Source organism: Lampetra planeri, chromosome 7, assembly GCF_965212315.1.
Source record: "Lampetra planeri chromosome 7, kcLamPlan1.2.h2, whole genome shotgun sequence".
NCBI classification, from domain to species: Eukaryota; Metazoa; Chordata; class Hyperoartia; order Petromyzontiformes; family Petromyzontidae; genus Lampetra; species Lampetra planeri.
In genome coordinates, this window is record NC_136113.1 from 14,603,017 (window position 1) to 14,617,314 (window position 14,298).

Below are 14,298 nucleotides of genomic sequence, written 5' to 3' on the forward strand. Positions count from 1 at the left end.
GTGTCGTAACCCTCCACCACCCGCCACGGCCAATCAGGAAAAAAGTGTTACGTTGACAAAAGACTTTAGCCCACCCGTGTGTTGAAGCGTGAAACCCACAACATTTACATCATCTCTCCGTGACATCATGCTGAGCGCAGGTGCACTGCATTTGCGCTTCGAAAGACGCGTGACATAATTTTGGCTGACTCTCACGTTCGTGGCAGCACGCAAGCAGTCATCACAATCATCATCATCAGCAGCAGAGGCCGTCGCCATAATCAATCTCACTGGTGGATGAAAGCCTCCACATCGTCCCTTGTACGTCTGTTGCAGAGGTCGCAAACGGATTTTGATTCCTTACCCGTACCCGTACCCCGGCCGCACCAGGGTCGCAAACGGGTACCCGTACCCGGCCGGGTACGGCCGGGTACGGGTAGGGTACGGGTATCGGGTACCTGATTGCGACCTCTGGGATGAAGCCATGTTGCAGGCGTGGGTGGGTTGATTCTAAGAACTTGAATTGTGAGAAGAGACAAGACGTTGGGAAATGAGTGACAAACAGTTACTCACCAGTGACTCACGGTCTACCCGTACCCGGCCGCACCAGGGTCGCAAACGGGTACCCGTACCCGTACGAGCTGTAGAAGACAACTACAAAAGCGTACTCAGTCGTACAATCTCCCAATGACAAGCGGGAGTGGGATTTTAACGGGAGTCAACGTGTGCAAATATCTGACTTGACCCCTGGGTTTGCATGTAATGATAATACTTTTCTTAAAGAAAACATCAATATGCCCATGTTTTTGAGTTAACATGGTTCATCCTTAGAAATAATTGTCACACGCATACCCGTCAGTAATGTGTGCTTGACACGAAAAAAAATACTCTGGAACAAACAACGCAACAACGCACGTGGAGGCAGGGTTCTCACGCACCAGTAAGGAACGTCACCATGGTAATTCATTGATAAGAATTTACATTTATTTGTAAGGCGCCTTCCACTAATGTCTCAAGGTGCATTGTTACATCGCGATTTTGTTTAAAATAATAGCGATGTTCCACGGCAGAGGCCAGTAAAGTGTCATAATTGGATAGGCGATGTGAATGCAGGGATGTCACACATTCTGTGGCGTTGGAAGCCACATCCTCTGAAAGCGGAAGAGGCTGTTTTAACTCCCAAACCAAAACAAAAAATGAGAAGTTCCAGAGCGCTACTCTACGTCGACACCATCCTTAAGTGAACGTCAACAATTGAAGTGGTGTGAGAGTGTCTCGCATATTGACTTGCTGAACAAGAGACGTACTTGTGAAACAAAAAGAAGACAGAAAATAAGCATCATCAAAAGGTAAGGGGCACGCGACCAGTGAGAGTGACCTTTGGTGGCAGCTGTCACATTTATCCGTACATTTTGGTGAGACTTTTTTTCGTATTAAGGCCACGCTCGATGTCTCCATGTGTTGCCAACGATATCTAATTCATAAAGTAAACGTAGTAAAAAAAAACAAGTGCTTTACCACTAAAATACACCGTTGTGGAGTAAATTATGTCAAGATTTTAGTTAAAATAGTATTATGGGTTTGGAAAGAACGAGTCATTTTAAAGCACTTTTTAAAGTTTCATCTGTGCAGGAAAGCAACAGGCGTTGTTGGCATGAAGATCTCAACAAAAATATTTGTTTAAGGGGGCTCGAAAGAGGGTTGACATTGTGGCTCATCGTGTTGTGTTCTCCCATAGCACGCCTCCCATGCAGTCGAACCGTTCTTTGTGTTAAGTTTGTTTCCTTCCCCCGCACCTCTGATTCGCACGGTTGGCTACGTACGGTAGAGATTACCATACTCATTGGTTCTTTCGGTAAAGTCACGTATGTAGGAATAAAATAATAATTATTAAAAATTAAAACGTATGTAGAAATAAAATCAAATTAAAATTAAATTTATTTTATTTAATTTCTACATACGTGACTTTACCGAAAGAACCAATGAGTATAGAAATTCCTGCAGTCACGAAAGCCTCAATCCTATATTTTATTCAGAGATGTTTTTGTTGTTGTATTTTTTTTAGACGTATATCAATTGTTAACGCTGCTTTCTACAATGGCAAGAGAAATAAAACTAGTTTAGTTTTGGTTTAGTTTTACTCTTCTATGCTGGCTAGAAATGTTCTGGTGTTGTCCATCCCCCGCACCTCCGATGAGTACGTTTGGCTACGTACGGTGCGAAGGGAGTTCAATGTACGTACGTGCGTGCAGAAGATCTCGAGGCGCCAGAACATAGCGGTGTCTGGGGTAATAACAAGGGAAAGTCAGCAAGGTAGTGATTGTTTGCTCAATGTTTAAGAAATAATGTAGAATAGACTATATGAAGCAACAACAAAAATCAAACTATTCTTGGTTCTTTCGATAAAGTCTAGTAGAAGGGAAATAATAAAATTATAAAAATATAAAACAAAAAAATTTCACGACGTTTCGACTGCAACACAAGCAATCATCCTCAGGGATTTCACACCTGATGATGATTGCTTGTGTTGCAGTCGAAACATCGTGAGAATTTTGTTTGATATTTTTATTATTTTATTATTTCCCTTCTACGTGACTTTACCGAAAGAACCAAGAATATGAATCCCTACAGTCACGAAAGCTTTAAATCGAAATTTTAAAATCGAACTATTCTTCAGACTGATTTTTGTTGTCCAAAGTGTAAACGAAAACGTCGAATGACTCGACTTAACGCTCAACATTATTGAACACTTCCCGTTACCAAGAAGCAGTTGCACATGAGTAAGTGCAAGAGTCATTTGCAGACAATTTCAGAACAAATAAGCCATGCTGTGATGCCCTCACATAGCCTGCTCACTAGGCCATAGCAAGTGCACGTGTGGTACAGCACTCCACATATTAGCCCGGATGTATAGTACCGATCTCTTTCTATTTTGTGGGTTGTCTTTAAATGTAAAGATCTATTGTATATGTGAGTGGTGCTGCTATAATTCCCACAGCCCAAACCCAGACATATTTCTGAGCCGAGGTCAATGAAATCTTTGTAGTCAATCGTACAAAAGTTCAACAAGATACCAGTACCAGATCTGAGTACAATTCAATTCCTGCCACCCAAAAACATGCCAATTCCAGGAATGTCCGGGTCAAACCCAGACTCGTGGCAACCATAGATGTTGCCATGGTGTAATTATTAGTACAGTGGACATACAAATTAGGAGCTCATCGGTTAAATCTCCCACAAGGCTATTGAAATAATGGGCACGTTTTTGTTTTCATATATTTGCCTGCCTCTGTCCACACAGCAGTATAAATGGGTCTACCACAGTCGATGAGCAGGTGGAATGCAGTGGGGTAAAGTGTGTGTACTCCCACCTCTTCTAAGACCTCTGGTCAGCGTGGAAGAGTAGGCCCAAGTACCCATGTGAAGGGGCTCTCCAGAGCACCCCCCCCCCCACCCAGTGGAGACATTTCTGCCACTAGTAGCGTGGGCAAGTAATTTCAGGGCTGCACCTTTACCTATACACCCTGTCATGATAATGATTTGTTTTTGATATATGAACCTTATGGCGGGACCCCGGGTCCCGAATAAAAGGAAGCCAAAATCGTAATTAATTTATTTATTTTCGGCGACTCCGTCCCACCGCGCACATGAACGCCGCGACCCACCTGGAGCGGATCGTTCTGTTGTCGCGTCGTCCAAGTGCAGCAGCAAGGACTAGAAGAAACAAAACTTTGACACTTTGATTAGCGCATCGTGTAGAGCTCGTCTCGAGGGATAGATTGCCGTGTCGTTCACCTTCAACAGACAAAAAATGACGTCCCAATGCAGTTTATGCGAGCGACGGGGGCTTATGGGACCCCGGGGTCCCACCATAAGGTTCATATATGATAATACCATTTGCTGCAATCTTGGACTATAAGGTGGCAAGTGCAGTGGTGGATTCTTGAATCTATCGGTGCGGTGCTTTGAGTTACCCCACAGGTTTTTTTCTCCCACAAGCAAACCACTCACGAATGGAATTAGCCAAACATCCCAATTCCAGAGCCTCCTGGAAAAATAAGTCTCGAGACACGGGCTTGACACGGCAAATTGCATTATAGAATTTGACATTTCTCAACGTAACATGAAAGCACGTGAAGGAGTTTGCAACAGATTAAAAATGTTCCAACGTGTGTGCTTTGAACATGAAAAACATACAGTGGTGGAAATGCTATAGAAATATATTGTTTATAAGAAGTTGTATGTTGCGTCAGTAAACGGTGATAATAATTAGACAACGCTGTAGTTTGTACGCCAATTATCTTTGATGGTCAAAGTTTGTAAAAACAATGTTGACCTTGATAAGAATCCTATTTAAGAAAATGGTCAACTGTCATCACGATAGAGATAAACTCTGAATTGCTGGATCCAGTTACAAATTCCACGGTGAAAATATTCCTTCCTCAACTTGGTAGATCGTGAAATTATTGTTTAATCAAAGAGCATATCAATGTACGCTGTTATTTTAATTTCAGTTTTACACACGCAAAAAAAACCCCTACTGGACACATCACGCATGGACGATAACGCATCGTTGCGCGAGGATGTCAACATTGGTGAGTATGCTCAAATGTAAATGTTTCATTCGTTCATGTACACTGAAATATCAAGAAAAACTTGCTTTAAAAAAAAAAGCAATTGAGATTAATATTGTGAAAAAGTGGTGGGGCATTTGTATACACCATCTCTTCATCTGTATACTCTATCCAGCAACATTGAGTGTTTCGAGATATAGTACTGTTCTATTTATATCCTGAATAAACCTTACGCATTAATTACGTATAGTATGAGGAAACTTTACAAGCACAGAGAGCCCCAGTGCGTATCGTGCACAGAAACTTTACTTTAAATTGCTACAGCTGGCTGATACATAAGAGGGCATTCTCTACAAAAATCTGTCAAAAGCTGTAATGAGCCCACATAATTTGAAGGCTGTGCAGAGGCAGGATACATTTTAGAGGCCAACCTATCCCTCTAGAACTGTTAAACCAAGGACTATACAGAAAAGGCTCGGCAACTCCATTCCAACACGAGTTAACGTTCACACTTCCACTCTCTCTTTAGAATCTCGCCTCAAGGTGCAACCATGCACCACCCCGACTTGCGCTGTCAACATGCCATCTCAAGCCCGTGTTGCCAATGGAGCCCTCCATTTCATCAACCCTCTTTATGAACTCCACCATGGCCCAGCTCAATCCTCGCGAGACTCGGCCGCTTCAGACGGACGCGAATCTCCTCAACTGGATGGGCCGCTTGTCGCCGGCGACCCAGCGGTGGACATCGGTGCACAATTGACCGCCACGGAGACGAGGCGGCACGTGCCGACTGTGACCGTCGACGCGGCAAGAGCAAACGTCGTGGCGGCCGCTTTTCTCGTCGCCGGCGAGGACACCCCGCGACGCAGCAGCGGCCACCACGAGGACGACGCTCGTCCAGACGGAGGACGCGGCGACGTTCGTGCAGATGTGACTTTGGCCGAACCGGCTAGGTTGCTCTTACAGAGCGCCAAACATAAGCACGGCCGCACGCAAAGCGCGCCCTTGACGAGTCCGACCGCACACTTGCGCAACGCAGACGCACGCCGAGGCTGCTCGCCGGACAAGGACGTGCACCAACATTGCGATCACGTGGACGACGCAAGTTCACAGGCGCCCTGCGACTTCGACGGCGCTGCCTTCGTGAGGAAGCTGGGCCTCTCCAGTTCCGTGTCCACCCTGGCCTCCGTCAGCAGCCACGCGTCGTCGGGAAGCCGTTTCAGCATTTTCCCCGAGTTCGACTTCTCGCTCGACGGCGCCTTCACGCAGTCCATCAGACACATCGTGTCCAAGTCGAAGATCAAGCAGAATTTCATGAAAGGCATCAACGCGGGCGTCAACAAGATCGGCGGCACCTTCAGCCAGCACCTCGCGCGCAAGGCCGAGGGCAACAAAGTCATCAAGAAGATCACGAACCTCGTGCACGGCAACGACTCTTACTTCGGCGTGCTCATGCGGAGCAACTTGTCGCACATCGAGAAACACTTGAACACTCACGACTCGGCTGTCGCCATGCTGGCGACTGTGAGAGCCATCATGACACAGCTCAAAAACTACGTGCTGCAGTCATCTGAACTTGACCCTATTTTGTCTGCATCAATGCCTATTCATGAGAAAGGTACGTTGACCACATGGGTGGTGTGGGGTTCTTAACAAACAGAAATTGACAACCTCAGAATGTATTCTCCCACCTACATGTTTTCGTTGGTGTATTGTAGGTCTATACAGATGCTGGCGGTGAATGCGTGTAGGTCTACGGTCTATATAGATGTTGGTGGCTTGTAATCTAAGAGCATCACGAGGAGGATTGATCATCATCCATTGTGACCCAAAGTAATGCGTACTTCATGCTTAGTTAATGATTTGCTAATTCATTAATTTGCTCATGTGAACAACACAAATGCCCTTTATAGATGCATCTTATGCAAATTACACCTCAAGATAATCTAGTGGTTACCAAAAAGAGACAATTAAAAATCGATGTGAATGCGTGTGTTGTATTTTATTGTTTTTATTTTATTTTAATAATTTATAACCTCAGAATAATGGCCAAGGGGACTTTCAATTCAGCCACTTTGCTAAATTCCACCAGACGACGAGTTGGTGCAACTCATGAGCTTGCAGAGTTCTTATTCTGTCTGTCTCATTAGTCCAGCTTTTGTTATCTTCACTGTCGTGCGAGCATATCATTTGCATCCATTGAAAGACATTAATTCTGATACACGATATTTAACGACCCCTACATATTAATCAAGGCCAATTAACCGACCACCACCCACTGCAAGTAAAGTATTTGCACACGGTGTAACAGTACTTTTCTAGGGATATTAACATATCTGACCTTAAATCTTGACTTAAAGCTTTCGTGACTGCAGGAATTCACATTCTTTGGGTCTTTCGGTAAAGCCACGTAGATAGAAACAATTATAAAAAAAATATCACGACGTTTCGATCGCAACACAACACCTGATGACGACTGCTTGTGTTGCGATCGAAACGTCGTGATTTTTTTTTATTTTTTTTTCCATCTACGTGGCTTTACCGAAAGACCCAAATAATATATCTGACCTTTTCATATATCTGCCTATACCTCAGTCTAGATTTGAAGCTTTCGTGACTGCAAGGATTAAAATTTTTGGGTTTTTTTCGGTAAAGTCACGTACGAATTTTTTTTATTTTAATTTTACTTTTATTAATTTTATTTTTTATCTACGTGACTTTACCGAAAAAACCTAAGAATATACCTCAGTCCACAGCGATTCAGACGCGCAATGTTACCGTATTGCGAGCCACAATAGATCGACATCGCAACTATGATTATTAATACGACACGTGTTTACCCAGGCAAACCTCGCTGAGTCTCAAGCCTCTCTGCAGAGGATTCCTGCCCAGTGTTCTCAGTGGGGATAACGACGTTGCTGCTGTCGCTGTGTGTGAAATACTTTGTTATTGTGTTTAGCTTGTTGTCCTATCCCCCCCCACCGTGCACCTCCGATTAGCACGTTTGGCTACTTACGGTGCGAAATAAGTTCGACAAACATAACATCAAAATGAACCATGGGCAAGATAGGCAATATCTGTCTGCTGCACATTTGAACGTATCGGCGGTACAGCACAACGGTGCGCGGTATTTTTTTTTAAAACCGCATTTTTTGGAACAATTATTTATCTTCCCGATATTCGCAACCCCGGTCAGAACATCTTGCGGGGAGGTAAGACAAAATCATTTCTCGTGATGTCGAAACAGTCTGAAGACGAATGTCAGTTTAAAATGTTGATTTTAGACTTGTTTTATGAGGACCGGTGTACCATCAATGCGTCCATTTCGTCATTTGTTTCCACTTTCCTCTGTCTTGTGCCAATATGCTCAAGTAGAGCACATCTTGCCGGCTGCAATCTCTTAATACATCCCTACGATTGAGTCATTTGCGGTCATTTTTTCAGCACTGGGATGTTTGGCCCAACGCCAGTTACAGCGCGTGGAGTGTTTTTATGTAGCTACACGTTACAACTACAGAACAACACTGTACAGAATGGCTTCTGTAAGTTGCTAACCGTCCACGTACGCACCATACGGCTTCTGAGCATCGGTTCTCACTTGATATTCACCCGCAGGTGTAATTGTGGAAAAGGCCATATGTAAGTGCATATTGAAGTCACTCAAGGGCCAACTGGATCAGAGCATCGGGGACTACCATCTCAGGGACGGCTCCATTAAGCAGCTACGCTGCAGCTGTGAGGCCACACAAAACAAGACCCTGGAGGAGCTGGGAGTGACAGCAAAAGTCCCAAATGAGGACACCTTGGAAGGGATAAGGCAGGCATTTGCCAGCATACAGCAAGACTACTTGCCCCTACGCAAGATTAAATGCCTCCTGAAAATCTGCAAAGTAATATATAAGTCAATGGAAGACGGTTCAGGTACGACGCTGTTCACGCATCACCAGTCAATGTCTATCCACTGCTGGGCGAAAGCCTAGTCCACGCTGGCGTCATCGTGATCCCAAAGGGCACCAATCCATCTCGTGCAAAGGAGCCAACTTGATCGCTCTCCATCTTTGTGTTGGTCCGCCCCAAGGATTAATTTCCCCATTTCACTTGCATTCCATTGCCAGTCTCAACCATCCACCATCATCCTTCCGCCAATCTCACTGGTTTAAGGCAATAGGATGGCTCTGAATTGCAAACGTGTCCTGCTTCATGTGTTCCTCTCTCTACATCGGCACAATCCCACGCATGCACTGCTTCACACGTCTTTGTCCAATGTTCAGCTTTCCATTCTCTTTCTCATTGTCCATGTGTCTGATCCATAGAGCGTAGGCTGGCCATGCGCACCGATTGAAAGCCTTATTCAGACATATTGGCATGCGACGTAATATTTCAATTAAGTAGATTTTTTTATACAGAGATGGAGAAAATGTTGATCACATTTTGTTTGGATCGTGCAGGTCGACAGCTTGGAGCTGATGAATTCATGCCAGTGCTGACGTACGTGCTGGTGAGATGCGACATCGCCACACTGAAGCAAGATATGGACTACATGACGGAGCTCATGGAGCCATGCATGATACACGGAGAAGGTCTGAGAATACACAATTTGCCTTGAATTGAACCTTCCGCATTACAGCAGTGCGCAATTCATGTGGTTCACTGTTTTACGCTGTACAGATATCACTCGATTTACGAACATTCCGTTTACGAAATGTTCGCGTTCACCTAAATTGGCAAATTAAGGCCACTTGTCGATTAACGAAATCGAATTTCCGCGCTCACGAAATTTCACGACGTTCCACGTGCCGTGGGATCATCAAACAAGAAGCCACTTGGGAGGCTGCGTCGTCTTGCATCTGCGACATCGTCACAGTGCCCCTGCAGTGCAACAGTAACGCCTCCACGTCGCCTTTCCAGTCATTCCAATATGCAGATCTTTTGGTGACTTCCTTGAAAAGGTTAATTATTTTTGGGCTGCAGCCCAAGGCCTTGGATTTTTGAGAAGCCCCGCCCAAACAAAAAGAGTATGTGTATATATACCGCATTATAATGGTGGGTACGCATATACCATCTCACTATGATAAATGCTATGGGTAATTTGGTAATTAAAGCCATAGCATCACTGTGCGTATTACTACGAGTTATGTGCCAAAATTAAAGTTGTTTTATTCGTTTTAACTATGAATTAGATTTAGTCTTGATTTGATGCTTTCGTGACTGAAGGGATCCATACTCTTTGGTTCTTTCGGTAAAGTCACATAGGTAAAAAATAAATATAATAAAATATATAAAATATATAATTTTTTATTGTATTTTTCTACCTACGTGACTTTACCGAAAGAACCAAGAAAACCAAAGAGTAATTAGATTAAGCTTTGCAATTCGTATTTCACATTAAAAAAACTAACTGAAATAACGATGGTAGATAACAATGGAGTATTCGGCAGCGGGCGTGGGTGATCGTGGTGGTAAAACAAATGAAGGAACTGAATATACAAATAAGGGCTCGCAAAACTATAAACAGCCTTGGGCCCCCATTAAACTGAATCTGCTAATGTGCCTCCGTTTTGCGTTAATGGGTTTCTTCCACTGAAATAATTGAAATGCAAATAATGAAAGCAATGTGTGTACTCTCCACTTCATTTGCTTGAGAACATTCTGTGTGCTGTAGAGCAGTGTTATTCTAACTTTAACGGTTAGCAACGTCGCCACAAAGATGTGCCACTGGGGCCGTCTGGAACGCACTTCCTCCCGATATTAGGAAGCCACTGGAGCTGTACACTTTTAAATCGTCTAGAATGAAAATTAATTTCTTTAGAACTGTTTTTCCTGTTCACTTTGTTGTCTTTCCCCCGCAACCTCCGATTAGCACGTACGGTGTGAAGGAAGTTCAATATGCATACATTGTGATACTGTACATGCTTGTACTTTATTTCATTCAGTGCCATTTCACCTGGATAATTCCTCGAGATGGAACGTCACGTTCATAATGGTTCTAAAGGGCATCATTGACATGCACATAGCAAACACGTAATCATTCGTGTACCGACATTTTCATCTCTCTAACCCACAGTACGCGTGTATTCGATAAACACCACACACCCAGTCGAGCACGTACACAAATAAATACATGCAGAAACTCATTGGATGCTTCACAGTAGTTGCCGGTTAAAGTTGAATTTTGCAAGAACTTATATGAATCAGAATATATATTGATACTGGAAGAATCCGATGCACTATAATTCTCTTTTTCACAGATTGTCCGGTAGTTTCACAGATGTCCAGTAGACAATGGATACGTTGATTTGAAGCTTTCGTGACTGCAGGAATCCATACTCTTCGGTTCTTTCGGTAAAATCACGTAGGTATAAAATAAAACCTACGTGACTTTACCGAAAGAACCAAAGACAATGGATAAGTTACAAAGTTCTAAAAAGGTGGAGAACTTACAAATTCAGAGGGCACCCACGCCCCCTAAAACGAAATCCATACCTGCCTTGGTCCGCCCCCCAAACCTTCCTTCACTCTCCAAAACAGGGCAGTACTACCTGATCAGCATTCAGGGGGTGCTCTACCTGCTGGAGCACGTGGAAACAGAACGCTGCAGCAAGCTCTTCCGCTCGGGCTCGCTGGGCCAGTGGCAGCACCGTGTGTCCGTGCGCTCCAAGGCCTCCCTGGGCCACGACCGCCACTCGCAGGTGAGCGTGTGACACCTGACCCGGTTTTCCCAAGGTCATGGGCACCATGGTGGAAAGATGTTAACTGCCTCGCCTGGTCCACAGGAGATTGTGGGTTCGATCCCCACCCTGACACCAGTATATTTGGAGTTTGCATGTTGTCTCTGGATCCTCCGGTTTTTCTCTACACATTTAGAAACACGCGTTTAGAGTATTTGGCTGCTATAAGTTTCCATATGATACGCCACTTTGTTGAGCTATCATTTGTGGCCAGGTCGCTTTTGAAAAAGAGCTACATAGCTCAATGGGCCTTACCTGGTTAAGTAAAAAAAAATAGTTTTGGTTTAGTTTTACTTTTCTATGCCTGCCAGATATTTTTTGTCGTTGTCCTTCCCACACACCTCCGATTATCACGGTTGGCTACGTACGGCGCGAGAGAAATTCAACATACATACAGACATCTTAGAAGAGGTGAAAGTGCCCACACTTTACCCAAGAAACACGCCATCTGTGAATAGGCTGACTGCGGAACCCACGTACGCTGCTGGGTGGGTAGAAGTGGTTGTGGTGGGGAGTTGATTTAGGAAACATACAATGTCATTTCAACTGCTGCACCAGAATATCGAACTGGCGAGCACTCGATTGTGCGCTGCTAACCATGACACCATGACTGTGGCAGCGTGCCATGACTTAAATGAGGCATTCAAACACATTTTCCATGTTTCAGACTGCAGAACTTGATCGGGACATCCAAAGATGGTGTCTGGATCCCTAGTTGCACGTGTGCACGTGTCTGTGTGTGTAGAGATTTGCCTCTGGGATTGTGAAAGATGACAGCGTGCCATGTTTTACTCTGGGAAATTGCCAGAGTGGACTCTATTTTATGTTTCTAGGGACCTTGTTATAAGCCATGTTCCTTGTCCGGAATTATTATTTTTCCACAATGTGGGTGTTTAAAACACCGACAATGATGTGCAGCGTTGTAATGCTTCGATTGTTAATGCAGAAAATATGAGTCTTGTTTATTTAAAGTCACGTGCTAAACCGTTTACGCATGTTTTCATCTTCAAATGATTGTAGAATAATATAACATAGCTTCGAGCTATGCGCCTACACATCGAGTTCAACCATCAGCAGCCATGGTAAATCCACTGCTGGTTGAAGGCCTCCCCCAATCCGCTGCAATCTCGCGATCCTGCCAGATAATCAACCTGTCACTTGCCCAACAGCGATTTCATCATTCCATCTCCGCGGTGGATTTTATATTCAGACACGTGTCATTCCTTCCCCGCCACTGTCATTATCCTTGACCATTCACCATTATTCATTCTCGCGACAATATCCTGCCCACGCCTACTTACTTTTCTCATAAATACATGTGCCTGTGCGCATGTAGACGTACTACTTCCTTTACTTGGGATGCATTATGATCATGCCTAGATGCAGTTTATTTACATTAATGCAATTGACTCTTCTCTTGTTCAGTTGTAATTCATCTCACTCCCGCATGCATGCATCACATTGATAGGGAATCGCCGGTGACATTAATACATAATACTTCACAGTGGACGTTAAACAGCCCCAGACGTAATTTGGAATTCGTAGGTTATTTTGTGCCGGCATCACGGTCCAAATATTTTTAAATTCAAAATGGTACCTGTAAGTTTCTTAATTGGGATTACACATAGCAATCATCGACCTACTTGCAGACTAATGCCCACTTGCGGGCCAGTTAGGAGTCAGTCACCTTGTGCCCCACAGGGACAATTGCCACTGGGGGCGCCCTTCGAATGCTTGAGATGAGATGTGATGTATGGCGCTTTGAGTTGAGGAATTTATCAGTGCAAAAGATTATCTTGAGTCGTATTATAATTTTGCCGTGAATGGACTTTCCAGGTAATGCGATTAACACTCACCGTCTCTTATTCATATTCTTAGGTTTTTTCGGTAAAGTCACGTAGGTAAAAAATAAACATTTATAAAAATAAAATAAAAATCACGACGTTTCGGAGGCAACACAAGCTTCCGTCTTCAGGTGGAACCGTCACAGCACGATAGCTATCGTGATTTTTATTTTATTTTACTTTTATTAATTTGAATCTTTTACCTACGTGACTTTACCGAAAAAACCTAAGAATATGAATCCTTGCAGCCACGAAAGCTTCAAATCTAGAACTCACCGTCTCTCTCTCTCTCTCACACACACAATCGCTCGTTTTCCCTCCTCTAATTGCTCGCCCAGAAATCGAACAGCACCGTCAACTCTGAAGCGGACATCCCACAGTCTCTGCGTTTGGTGGCCATGGAAGAGATCAACAGCATCTGCTCCGAACATTTCAGCGGTGCCTCTCCCGGGAAGGATGACGCCTTGCCTGCTTCCGCGGAGGGGTGAAGCCAATCGTCGGCCAGCTCCATCGACATCCGCGCCGAGGGGCCATGCATTCAGTACGAACCCATGGAGGGGGAGGAGGGGGGGGTTAACCCAAATGCGTCCGCTTGCGTATGGGGGGTCTACTGACAATGTGCGCATAGGAAACGGACGGGGGGGGGGGGGTGTGAAGCCTCGATAAAAATGTGTCTACCTTGGCCTTCAAATGAGTTAGATAGTCCGGCGGTGGACGATCTGTTTGCTTAAACACGTTATTATTATTCATCCTTGATCGTTTCTGCGTGGATTAAATATCGGCCGTTTTATAGGATTCGGGGGGGGGGGGGTGCGTCAGGCGTACGTACGCAGGTGGGAGGGGGGGTGTAAAAAGTCCGCGTGCGTACAGGGAGGGGGGGAGGGGTCAAGTTTTGACAGATTTTTGCGTGCCTACTAAATAGATGGCAATTGGACATTGTTCTCTCCAAATTAAGCCAAGGGGGACCTGCCAACTCTGAAGCTTCGTGGACATTTGATCATCGGTTGTAACATAACAGAAGCGATACACAGTAACTCCTGTGATGGCACTGCGACGCATTCCTCGATAAGCAGTTCCTTTACTGATTTAGAATCATCCTGAAATACAAAAATATGTTTAGTCGCTCAGGGCGAAGGGCAAGGCTCAGCTGATTTCAGCCCCAGTAGGCTTCGT

The 14,298-nt window shown here is 44.5% G+C and overlaps 1 protein-coding gene across 2 annotated transcripts; it reads left to right on the forward strand.

Moving 5' to 3' along the window:
- Window positions 1-3,762: 3,762 nt before the first annotated feature.
- On the forward strand, window positions 3,763-13,920 carry LOC144720049 (uncharacterized). 2 transcript variants are annotated; one of them, XM_078596487.1, is made up of 6 exons: window positions 3,766-4,574; window positions 5,083-6,171; window positions 8,169-8,474; window positions 9,002-9,133; window positions 11,082-11,242; window positions 13,464-13,920. In XM_078596487.1, the coding sequence occupies exons 1-6, from the start codon at window positions 4,469-4,471 to the stop codon at window positions 13,611-13,613; spliced, it is 1,944 nt and encodes a 647-aa protein (XP_078452613.1). In that variant the 5' UTR covers window positions 3,766-4,468; the 3' UTR covers window positions 13,614-13,920. The 2 variants fall into 2 exon arrangements, with proteins under 2 accessions (XP_078452614.1, XP_078452613.1); XM_078596488.1 differs by lacking the exon at window positions 8,169-8,474 and having other exon boundaries at window positions 3,763-4,574.
- The last annotated feature ends 378 nt before the right edge of the window (window positions 13,921-14,298 follow it).

Coding starts and splice junctions, on each gene's coding strand:
- LOC144720049 (XM_078596487.1), top strand. CDS start 4,469: ATGTACGCTGTTATTTTAATTTCAGTTTTACACACGCAAAAAAAACCC. Junction 4,575..5,082: donor GCGCGAGGATGTCAACATTG/GTGAGTATGCTC, acceptor CTCTCTCTTTAG/AATCTCGCCTCAAGGTGCAA. Junction 6,172..8,168: donor AATGCCTATTCATGAGAAAG/GTACGTTGACCA, acceptor ATTCACCCGCAG/GTGTAATTGTGGAAAAGGCC.